At 31.8% G+C, this 12,845-nt stretch overlaps 1 protein-coding gene across 3 annotated transcripts in view; it reads left to right on the forward strand.

Annotated features, from left to right (window-relative positions):
• Window positions 1-12,845, forward strand: part of LOC115213196 (calcium/calmodulin-dependent 3',5'-cyclic nucleotide phosphodiesterase 1A) — a 720,553-nt gene that overhangs the window by 632,155 nt on the left and 75,553 nt on the right. For all 3 annotated transcript variants that reach the window (XM_036508297.1, XM_036508301.1, XM_036508304.1), the window contains one exon: window positions 7,084-7,266. In XM_036508297.1, coding sequence (XP_036364190.1) covers window positions 7,084-7,266 — 183 coding nt within the window. The remainder of the gene's footprint in view (window positions 1-7,083; window positions 7,267-12,845) is intronic.

Consider the following 12,845-nt stretch of genomic DNA (forward strand, 5'->3'; position numbering starts at 1 on the left):
TACCATATAACTCATGAAAAAAAACCTTTCTGAGTAGAAGTATAAATGAGTAGAAGACAGCTGCATGTTAGGTGCAGAAGAAATTAGAATATGATTGATAGGACAGGAACAGATTTATTACGGTAGAAGAGATGCATGGCTAACTTGTTTAATGGGTGGGAGTAATTGGGGTAGAGCTGAAAAGGAAGATAAACATGGTGACTAGGTATCAGAGTGGGTCCTCAAGGTACAAAATGGTGAAGAGAAGATAGTGTGGAGGCAGACAAACAGGAAGAGTGGATAGGTAAAAGTTGCACTAGTGTGGGAGGAAAGTGTGAGATAGTTAGAGATGGAGGGTTGAAGGTAGTGATGAGGAACAAGGGTGGAAGGTAAATATAAGTTGGGGGGGAAGGTGATAAGCATTAGGAATATATGTTAACAGAAGTAGCTCAAGGGAGAGGAGACAATGACTGACAGTAATGGAAGTTGACGAGCAGCAGAATAATAATAAACTGTAAATAGGAGAAGGATGAGGAGGGGTGAGAGGGGGGGGGGGGGGTAGTGCTGCAGGTGTGTGGGAACAGAATAAGAGATACATAATGATAAGGGTGAAGAAGGTCAGAACTATGTCAGTGAAGATATAATGAATGGCAAACAATGGTGAAACTGGTCAATGGTAGAAAATAGGGTTATGAATGAGGTATGGGTGTCAACAAGAGGTTATTTAGGGGAGAGAAAGAGATAACCAGTGGCTTAGAAAGAGCTGAAGTATGTAGTTCTGCTCTTGTTTAATTACAACATCAGAATAATGCAGTAAGAATGATGCAGGGATGGTTGATAGGGGGGTATAAGGGTGTGAGGAAAGGTTTGAAAGAGACAAATTGGATGAGATGTCCATTTGTGTACATATACATATATAACACTTTTAGGAATAATATTCAACTCAGAGTATAATATCCAAACTTATGAATGGAATGTTCCTTCTTAGGTAACTCTAAAATAGGAAATGTCTCATGAAACATTGGTACATGAAAGATGCATTTGATAGGCAAATAATATTAGCAATTCTAAACAAGAAAAGAAAAAGTGATATTTATAGTAACATGTCATGTTGTTTCTGATTTGTGCATCTGGCAACTTCTAAAATTAATATTTCCTAAAATTGAAATGAAATCTACAATGAAGTTACCACAAGCTCATTGGACAATGGGAACGCCAATACCAATCATAATAAATGTTTCATTTCAATTCTCTATGAAGCCACAGAAAATAAAATATTGGAACAGCATGCTCTAAGCCTTTAACCTTTTGGATTCCAACTTGCTTGAAACTGCTTTAGTTGGGTGATAAAAAATTGGTCATTTTGAAGCGTTTCTGTTTAAGTCTTCTCTCTTAATTTTATAAATTGATGAGATTAATTATTTTGCTAAATACTTCATAGTGAACTTCAATATAAACATGGTCACAAAAGGGTTAATCTCGATGACAACAAGGAGGGCAAAGGTAAAAGGCTTACTGAACATTAAAAATTAAACCCTACCTGATGGATGGGATTTAGATCGCATTGGATTTAATTAGTTAGGAAGCAACACAGTTGAGTTTTAGTTTTTCCATTGTTAGCTTAACTTTACATCCTTCCAAAACTAAAACTGTGTTAGTGAAATACCTGAAAGAATAGTAAAATACTAAACTGTCTTTAACCCTATCATTACGGTATCTATTCTGAGTTGTTCTGTTTCTCTCAATTATTCTAAATATAATAAAAAATCTAGTAAAATAACTTAGTTTTCATTCAGCTAGTGTTAGGAAACAAATTGTAACTAATATTTGGTAGAAGATTTGAATTCAAAACTTATGAAAACAAGACATTTGTACTACAGAGCTGGAGATGGTTTCAGCAGGGTTGGTATCAAAAGGGTTAAATTAATCATTTGTTAACCCTTTTGTCACCATATTTCTGTTGAGATGCTCTGTGTTACTTTCAATTAATTTTAAATGTAACAAAGAATTTAGTAAAATAACTTAGTTATCATTTAGCTAATGTTAGGAACATAAATTGTAACTAAGGTTAGGTGGAAGACTGTAATTCAAAACTTATGAAAACAAGACATTTGTACTACAGAGCCAGAAACGGTTTTAGTCAGCTAGTTAATGAAAGGGCTAATACACCTAATTGTCTAAAAATACCAATTGCACCACTTTCACAAGACATATACATTGTCATCACCTAATTCTATTGTATTTTTCAAAATTATAAATCCTAAAATCCCATCAGTCAGAATTTTTATTTGGAATTATGTGTGAATATCAACCCAGTTATTCTCACTTCGATATTCTGTTGTAAACATGGATGTGTTTTGAGTATAAAATTGAAAATTAAAGTGATAACTGGTTTTCTGTTCTTTAGCTATAAACATAATAAATTTTGTTGACTTGATGTTTGGAGATATTTTCTGTGTATACAATCATTTGCAGAAGTCTACATTAGATCTTTCATCTAGTTGTTGTGAAAGAGTGTGTGCACACATGTGCATTCATGCATGTGTGTGTGTGAAGCTAAAATTAATGAAGTAAAGAAATAGACATTTTTAACAGAATCAAGTAGGAATGAAATTTATTTTATTTGTTCGATGTTATTAACTCCAAATGTACATGTACAATGTTTTCTTTCAATAATTAAATATCTCAAAACTATTGATTTTTCTGTACAAAGCTTGTATATATTTCAATAATGATTCTATCAATAACAAAGAATTGATACAAAAATATTATTGAAACTGTTACTAAGTGATTGATTTTTCATAGCTAAAACATTTAAATTTCTTTCAAACCTTTAATCATTAGAATTTTTCATTTTGAAAGTCCTGATATCAAAATATCTTGTAAAAAGTACATAGAAGTATAAAATATATCTTAGAGCTGGGTTACTTGAAGAAACATATGTAAATGATATTAAAAAAAAATTTCCCATTTTTTTACCAAAATAATTCAGTGTTTCCAGAAGATTTTTTAAATACATTATTCATCCACAAAATATTTTCTACAAACATTAGGATTATTTTTTACTACAAGCCATCATTCACTCACTCACCCTCATGTAACTCCTCGCTATCATCACTGCCATCTTTGTATCACTCACTGGTCCTCTATCATGCAGTTTTTCTATTTAATCTCCTCTCTCTGAAGCTGCCTATCAACATTTTGCTTCCATCACAATCATACCTTGCTCTTCTGTCATCCTCTTTGCTCTTCTATTCAAACTCATGGTCACACTTGCCTCATTCAAGTAGAGAGCAGAGGGAACTAAACAAACTCTCCAGCACAAATATCACCGTAAAATGCATCCAGTACTCAAGGTGGCGAGCTGGCAGAATCGTTAGCACACCAGCCAGAATGCTTAGCAGTATTTCGGCTGCTGTTACATTCTGAGTTCAAATTCCGCCGAGGTTGACTTTGCCTTTCATCCTTTCGGGGTCGATAAATTAAGTACCAGTTACGCACTGGGGTCAATGTAATTGACTTAATCCGTTTGTCCCCTCTGTGTAGCCCCTTGTGGGCAGTAAAGAAATAGGTATTAAGAAGGGCATTGAATAAAATGGAATGTATGAGCTATGTGCCATCCTCTGGCCCCTCAAGAAGGGATGATAACTCTAAATAAGACCCGACTTAGAACAATGGCATCTCATGCCAACATGGGCAACAAATGTATGATGATGGTGGTGGTAATGATAATGATGAAGATGATGGTAGTGAAGGTGGTGATAGTGGGTGATGATAATTAACAGCTTTTTGCAATTTTGCTAAATGGCTTAAATTTGTTTACAGTGGAATATTTAATGAAAGTTTTATAGCAACCAGAATATGCATTTCACCATCACAAACTAATTATATATAGGTCAGTTTACTTCACTGATCCTATTTAAGTTAGAAATGAATGGGTAAAATGAAATAAAAAAATATAATTAGAGATCTACTCATTCTCTGCGGAGCAATGATTAATATTAATTATGGTAGTGGAAACAATAAATTAAACAATAAATATGAAACGAGAGGGAGATCTTGTATATGAAATATAATCCAAATATTCTTAAATTCTATTTGCAATAATTTCCGGTCATTTGATATTAATTCGAAGCTGATTTTCTGCTTTGATATGTATACAAAGTATCAAATTTACAGGCAATGATTATATCAAGGTTTCACAAGCAAAATAATTAAGCACCTTTTATCGTTAGATATGAAGCAAAAACCTTCTAAGAGGCCTCGTTTACTTCAATATTTAGTAATCATTCACGGAAAATAATTTGTGGGTAACAAGCATAAAATTATTTTCAGTAGTGAATAATAAATGTAGAGGATAAAATCTTCAGTGTTGTAGGAAGTAGGCTGGGTTCCTTTCATTATTGATTATACATACAGGAGATTAATATACATTAGATTTTTCGTGATAGGTTTAAGGTTAATTAAAAATCTCAAAATTTTGAAAATATCATTATCTTACTTGACTTGTTATAATTGTGTTAATGAATTTCACCCCAAAACAACAACATCAAGATAATCTATACTTTCAGATAATCTTAAGATATTTATAAGGTAGAATTTTAATTTCGTATATTTATTTACATTATGTCACCTGTCTATTTCTAATCATGGCCTCTGAGAGAAATCTTGGGGTCCCTGCTGGAAAGGAATGATGAGGAGGGGCTTTTCCTCTCCACCTTGTCAGAAGTTCCCAAAGCCGTTTCTTAAATTTCTGGGCCTCTCCTTATCTCTTCAGACACGAGACTGTTGTAACTGCTGAAACCGCATCTTTCACAAGCCCTGTTTCTCACTTTACTTTTAGGGAATCGTGTTTTTCATTGTTCCTTTGGTACTTATGCTCTTGAATTTAAGACCAGTCTCTGAACATCATCATGACTACATTTGTTATCATCATCATCATAAATGATGATGTCACTGCTATCAGTATTTTTAGATGAGACAGTGAGAGAGAGTTTACAAAGGCAATTGACCTGCACAATATGGCAGACTCTTCTACTTGAGTAATTTTCCTGCCACTATTATACAACTAAAAATATCAACAGTTGATATTGTTAGCATACATAGAAGACAGGATCAGTTGAACAGTGAATTAGATATTTATTCTAAATGGTTTGTTGTATTTAGCTATGTCTTATTACATTCTGAATTCAAATCTCCTTGGAGTCAGCTCCAATTGGTTCTCTGTTCATTTTCCTCTTTAATAAATATCTCTTTCTACATGTGAGGTCAAATCTACTTGCATATGGTTTTAAGCATTAAATCATTCATTTCAATTATCCACCCAACTCAGATACATTTCTAGCTTGATCAAAGGAAGTCAAACCTTTTGACTTATATTCTCAGCAAATGAAAGCCGAAACAAACCCACTTGGCATATTGTATCCAATGAAACATTTTTGGTTATTCTTTTAATCATAAAATGCCATTAATGTTGGTCGTGTTTAAAGGATTTGGAAAATCTCTTGTTATTCATAGATTTTCTATTTCTCACAAATATTGACTTATGAAACCACATTTACAACTAGTATATCACTAATGGTCTGCAGTTGTTGATTTTTGATCACATTTCACTTTATTGCATCTATGTGATGTTCACCAGTAAATATTCACTCTGTATTGGAAATTGATTTAAGTTGATCTATGTATCTATAACTCAGGCAGCAAGATTTATTTTTCCTATTTTAAGCTATACTATCTTTCCATCCTTCTTTAACACAAAGCTCTTTTTCAACTATTATGCACATCAACAACAACAACAATTTACCTCACTTTTTGCTCTTCACTGAATATACTTATCACATGCCTAACAAACCATTTCTTTTCTTGAAATTTTGTATTGATTTTATTTAAACGTGGGAAAAATTCTCATTATTCTTGGTACCACCCTAAGGTATTTCTATCATTCTGCATACTCTACCGTTATCTAAATGCTGTGTGACAGTGCTCTTGGATCTCATTTTTACGATATTTAATGATATTTGACATGTTTATGATCAGAGGATGGTTGTATCCAAGGAAAATTAAATTGCATCAAACACTGGGTAAAAGTAAAAAGAATAAAAATCGTATTGTTGAACAGATGAATAACTCTTATACAGTAAAATAATTTAGTGGTTGAATTTGTATACTGTGATAGTGGGACCTGGAGATGTGTGATGGAGAAGCATGGAGACATTATAATGCCCAAAGATATCATCCAATTGAAAAAAGAAAGTTGGAACAACAAATCAAAAATAAAACATCTTGAAGAACGATCATTTCTAATAATATTTGCACAAATGAAATATTTTCCTTCATATTTTGAAAGGAATCTGAACAAAATTTGTAAGAGATATGTATATGTACGCCTGTGTACATATTGTCATTAATCATGTATTCGTGTGTTCCTGTTTATCATATATGTGTGTGTGTGTGTGTGTGTGTGTGTGTGTGTGTGTGTGTGTGTGTAAAGAGAAAGAGATGGTTAGATATATTGGGTGATTCTTACAGGTATACACTGAATCTACTTTTACTGCTAACTGTAAAAAAAAATGAAGTAGTTAAATGTTGAGCAGTAAATATTTTTGAAATGACAATAAATTTTTAAATTAAGGATGGAGTATGTTTAAGCACAAACTCCTGGGAAATATGAAATTCCATAAATATTATTTGTTAAAAGTTAAATTAAATGATGTAGAAAGTAAGAGTGGGATGTAGAAATTGAAAGTAATTAGTTGTGTTTCAATTTGAAAATTCATCGCACAAATATGTGTTGCTTTTATATTAGTTGCAGAAGATTAAAGTTAGATTTCTTTTGTGTGTAAGTGCTTACGATTTTTTTCTTTTGGCTTTCTAAATTAAAATAATGAAATCATCTAATATCTGAATCTAATCAACAAAATTAACAAAGATGTATTATTTTTTCACAAATAACATGTTCCTAATGTACTGGAAAGAATATTTGCTTATATCACGTATCATATAAGCAGAACTGTATTTTGTTTTCTGCAGAAAGTTATATCCTTTGTTCACTTTTGAAGATATAGTATTTAAAAATGGTTTTGTTATCAATTTTTATTGCAGAAGACTTTGTGATGAAGATGATGAGTTAAGCGAAGTGGAGCCGGATGCAGTCCCGACTGAAGTGCGTGACTGGCTTGCTTTAACTTTTACACGTTCTATGAACAACATTAAAAGAAAAGGTGAAGAAAAGCCCCGTTTCCGAAGTGTTGCCAATGTAATACGAGCTGGAATAATGGTAGACAGGTAAATAATCTTTCATATATTGTTGGAATATATTTTGGGAAATTGGAAGTGAAGAAATATCTGTGATACTTTTTACCTCTATCCTGTTATCATCCTTATCATTACCAGTAGTTTTCTTTCAGAAGCTCTTCTCATGTTTACCCTGATGTGATTTTAGGAAGATTTCAATACGACAAAAGCATTTTTTACAAAAGGCTAGATATTATTTTAGCATATTTAAGTTTGATTATTTATTGTACAAAATAATTACTTAGTTTTTTTGTTTTTAACTATGTGTTTTTAAGCTAATCATATCAAAGTAAGAAGGAAAAAAAAAAAAACATTTGAGTTTAAGAAAAATTTCTGCTAGTAAATCTTGCAGGTTATAATATTTATTTAAAAAAAAAAAAAAAAAACAACTTTTCTCTGCCACAAACTGTAGCTTGCTTCGAATGAATTAGCTTTTAGAAAAGCAGGAGTTCTCGAACTACATTTGATAAATGACTGCTTTTGGCATGGCTAATTCCATATGTTCAGACTGCCTAAAGAGAATCTCCAGAAATAAAATTCTTCAGTTGCTTTAGTTACAACAACTATAACATATTTTGCAGTTTCTTGTGGACAATGGAAAAGAAAAAACAATGATAAAATGAAGAAACAAAAACAATAGCGGTAATGACTTCTTTGTTAGATGAGGAACTTTGTTGAAATTAAGAAGATTAATAGGTGCTAGTTAAAGATATTATGCATTACAAACTCATCAAACATTTGGTACATCCACAGCTTATCAATAGCTTTGTAATTAAGTAAGAAGCCTCAAGACAACTGGTGATTAAATGTGATGATATTTACACCTTTCCAAATTGAAAATGAGAAATTAATTTCTAATTAAGACTGAAAATACAATCATGCTCCAAACCAATTTAACAAAGTTTTCTACAGATATTTGGTTGTAAAATTGAATAACATGCTGTACCTGACTATATTTAAAGATATCTGCGATATAATAATGTCAACGTCCTAAACAGGGCAACCTTGTTTAGAATATATAAGGGCAGAGAATTATTATTTGTATTATTTATGAAAATTTCTAATACCACAGCTGTTTCAGCTGGCAAAAGAAGTGATAAAATATAACTTCTCTAAACTTCAGAAATAAGTCATTCGTTGAAGACAAACAGTTGAGAAGAATTTTTATTGTCTTTTTAGAATTGTTTTATTGCAGCTTTCACCATCTGTCAAACTTATCTCCCTTACTTCTTCGTTACATAGTCCACTTCCCTTCAAACAGGCTCTACAATATTTGTTCACATTGGTGTTTTTTGACTATAATCTATAAGCCTTACGTGTTTATTCACTGAGATTTGTGCAACTCTTTGATTCATAATTTGCCATTTTATTTCCTATCCTTGGTCTCTAAGTAACAGCTTTCTCCAGTCAAATCAAAACAGGTGTAAAATGTTTAAGATAAATGTTGTCAACATAAAAATTAGATGAGTAAATACATTGATCTGTTTGCCAAAAGTCAGTAAAGTGAGAGCTTGCGAAAAGATGAAAGTAATTTAGAATATAAAAAGGCAGACAACAGATTTATGAGCAAACAAAGGAAATATTAAATGGAAAAATTAAATTAACTTCTGGAAGACATTTGTTACTCTAGAAACACTGTTTCTATATTCATCAAATATAAATCATATTTCTCAAAAGTTCTAAGGTAAAGAATGGTAACACAATAAATAATGCTATTTTCAAAGGAAATCGGTTTTGTACAATCAAACCAAATTGCCTCATTCAAGATAGTTACCATTGTAACTACTTTGAATGAAGTAATTGTTTTGCGAACATGTAGTGGTTGTCAAAACTGTATTCAGCACAAGCAGGTAGTTGGTTTCAAAACTATTGATGGCCAACATGTAGTGAATTTCACAACTATACAGTGGGCAAACATAGAAGGATGGCCTTTTCCCTTTTTATTTGCCAATATTCTTTTGCTTAGTTAGATGTAGAGCAGCACCATTTTTCTTTTTTTTTTTCAAGGTGCCTGAGGCAGGTGGGGAGGGAGAAGGATGAGATTTCCTCAAACAGAAGACTTTGCCTGAATGTTTGTAGTTCTTGTAGCCAGTAAGGTGGGCATAAACTGAAGCCTGTTTGTCAAAGCTAAAAATTCATATAACAGGGGCAAGTATGGGATATTATTAAAATTACCAACTATTTCAGTCTTTACCATGGCTGAGCTGTGTCAAATTACTATAAACAGATTAGAATTTAGTGAACCCCATTTGAACCATAGGTGACTCGATCGATAAAAATTAGAGATAAGATCACTGATGCTATGTGGTTTGAATGACTAAAACACATAGTTATCAGTTGTCAATGGCCAAGTATCCATTACTTTCAGCAGAAAATGAAACCACTTGTGAAACTAAACAAGGATGGTGCTGTGCAAAGGATGAGTAATTCTCCCACTTTTGAGAGCTGTGTTCTGTTCTCAATGTGAAATAAATATATCAATGTCCTACTGACGAGGAGATTTATCTCCTTGGTTTAATGTTACAGGCTTTTATGGACTTCTGTGATTTGGATAGAATTAGCTTTAGCAAATATGCCTGAGATCTATTTTCTCTGATAATTTATGGAATATACTCTTCATAATATTAAGAATTACTGAACATTTTGAATGCCACAGATACAGTATGGCAATTTTTCATAGAACAAATTGAGTTTAATAGGTTTATTCAAATTCAGCTAATGCCTTACTCTGATTGTCTAATAATGAAGCCTGAACATCATTATGCAGTAAATAAAGCTATATTACTGTGAAGAATAAACAAAATATCCTCTTCTGTCTTCTCATCACAGATAATTTTATATTAAATCTTTCTGTCAAAATTGTTGCAACAGAGTATATAAAATAAAATGAAAAATCTTAATATAAAGTATATTCTAAAACATATTTATGACACATGACATAGGAAAAGTTCATGTGTATAATAATTTCTTCTTGTTGATAAAGATTATTTCTTACACATAAAAATGTTGCTTTCTGTATATATTTCCATATCTGAATAAATTTGTTTCTTTGAATTAAATGACAGTTCTTCCCTAGGGATAATGTATAGTTGTACAGAAATCAATGAAGGTTATTTCCATAAAAGTTTTAAAACTGTAAGTGTTATCATAACTAAATAAGTAATACAAACGCTTTTATGGGGAAGCTCTTGGGCCATGGCTTATATTTTTAAGTAATGTAGAAAACAACACTTTTGAGTTATTTAACCCCTTCGTTACTGTATTTATTTTGAGATGCTCTGTGTTTCTTTCAATTACTTTAAATATAACAAAGAATTTAGTAAAATAACTTCGTTATCATTAATCTAGTGTTAGGAACATAAATTGTGACTAAGGTTTGGTGGAAGATTTTAATTCCAAACTTATGAAAACAAGACATTTGTACTCAGAGCCAGAGCTGGTTTCAGTTGAGTTGGTAACAAAAGGGTTAGATAAATACCAGTAATTATTTGGTATATTAGAACTACAAATATCAACTGGTAAACTATTAAATTAGAGCTAATTTAAGTTCATTATTTTAGCATAAACTTTACAAGATCTACCATATCTTTTATTCACACAGGTTTCTAAAACAAATTCGACTATCTTTTACTTTCAAACTTTGGTCGGTCACTATTAATCAGTTGAATTGATTCAAGAAAACTGCTAATTCTTCAGAAATTATTACTGTTTTTATTTTTCATTATTATTATGAATATTATGGTGTAGATGTCAGTTCTGAGGAAATGAAAACTGTCAAATAGTTTATATTTTGAATAACTTCTTTACTCCTAATACTCAGGCCTAACAGAAAAGCATGGACACCACAGTTCTTTTATTCCACACTCCTATAAATATTCTTGTTCACAGCCATCAATTTAATCATAATACTCTTTAAAGTTTGAGCTTGGATTTAGGAAAACTAATGACAGTCTGCATCAATAATTAGTGGCTATAAATAGAGCCTAAAAGTGAAATAAATTGGTTTGTCATGAGGAAGAGAAAAAAGTTTAACAGTTTGGTCAATAACCTACATTAAAGAGAAAAGGGCTAAATTTCTAAGGAGAGAGCCCATAAAAGCTACAGCACTGCCCCCTCCCCTACTTCAAACTAGAACATTAAATAGAACTAAGGCTATCAGGATTTTCTATACTACAGTAATAAATAATCTTGATTTGCTCTTATATCTACTCTTTTTAATTTCAACTTTTGATTACCTGGTGATATTTAAAAAAGGAAGTATGAAGGTTACATATTGTTGTGTCTGATTTGCTTTCATCTTATTTTCTCTTCCACACTAATTTGTGAAAAACATTAGTAGAACCACAGCAAATCTATAGTGTTTTCTATCTGAGAATTCTGTTAGCTTTACATTATCAATTCCAATGTGCATCATGACTTTAATGTTTTCTTGCATTACTCAATGTGAAACACAAGCCAGCTCTATAATTATTAAGACAAACTTCACAAAATTCAGTGGAATATGATTACACAGGATTAGTTATTTCACTATATCAGCATGAATTTTTGAAAGCATAGTTTTCTCTAGTATGAATTGCAGATAACCAAGTTGACAGAATATTATATTACCAGCTAAAGATTTGGTCATTCATATCTTGCCACCAGTTTTGTGCTGTGATGGTGGACAAGGTGTATAATTCTCAAATGAATGACTTAAACTATGAAATGTGATTCCTTCATACTTTATTCTTATCTCTGGTTCAGTTGAACAAATTGTGATAAAGATACTGAGAGTGTTCTGTTTAATAGTCTTAACAGCAATATATCTAGGATGAGAGCTTTATTTTCATTGGTTAAACACAACAGAAACAGAACTAAATAACAGCTCTGGGAATTAAGGTTTTTTCCTGAAAATATCAATACTTTATATAAATTATATAAAAAAAAATCTCAATTTACTAAATAACCATTTACTAGTAATTTTCTCTTATTTTAAACCATTTTCATGAGTTTAGATGAGTTGGAGCAGTGCCAATGACATTTGCAGGCCACATACACAGCATAGAAGTTGATGTGGTTGATGTCTTGTCTGAATACCTTCAGGATAAACACAGACAGAGGAGAACTGGAGTCTAGACTGAGTACTTACAATAGAGACATCTTAGGTACGCAAGAACCAGTTAGTGATGCAAAACTGGTTGTCAGCCTAGTACTACCCCACCCCCAACAGGGAATTATCATGGTACTGACACTTGAGAAGTTGTTCAACTAGAAAGACAATGCAAAGGAATTTCAACCAAGACATACATATGTTGGAATAAAACTAAAGTTCAGGATGGTTATCAAAGTGGAAAAGTTTAAGGGGGGGTTGTTAGGTGTAGTGCTGGATTGTAAATATGTTGAATTAATAATTTAGATGACCAATCACAATCTTTGGCACAACAGGCAGATTTTAGTGACTAAAATGCACTCATTCAAGATTGAGATTTACATACAAAAAATCATTTTTTTTTTTTTTTTTTTTTTTGGTGAAAATACACCTATTAAATTATGTGCAAAGCAGCTACACTTTGATATAGAGTGGCATAGCT

This window comes from Octopus sinensis, linkage group LG1 (genome assembly GCF_006345805.1).
Source record: "Octopus sinensis linkage group LG1, ASM634580v1, whole genome shotgun sequence".
Classification (NCBI taxonomy): Eukaryota; Metazoa; Mollusca; class Cephalopoda; order Octopoda; family Octopodidae; genus Octopus; species Octopus sinensis.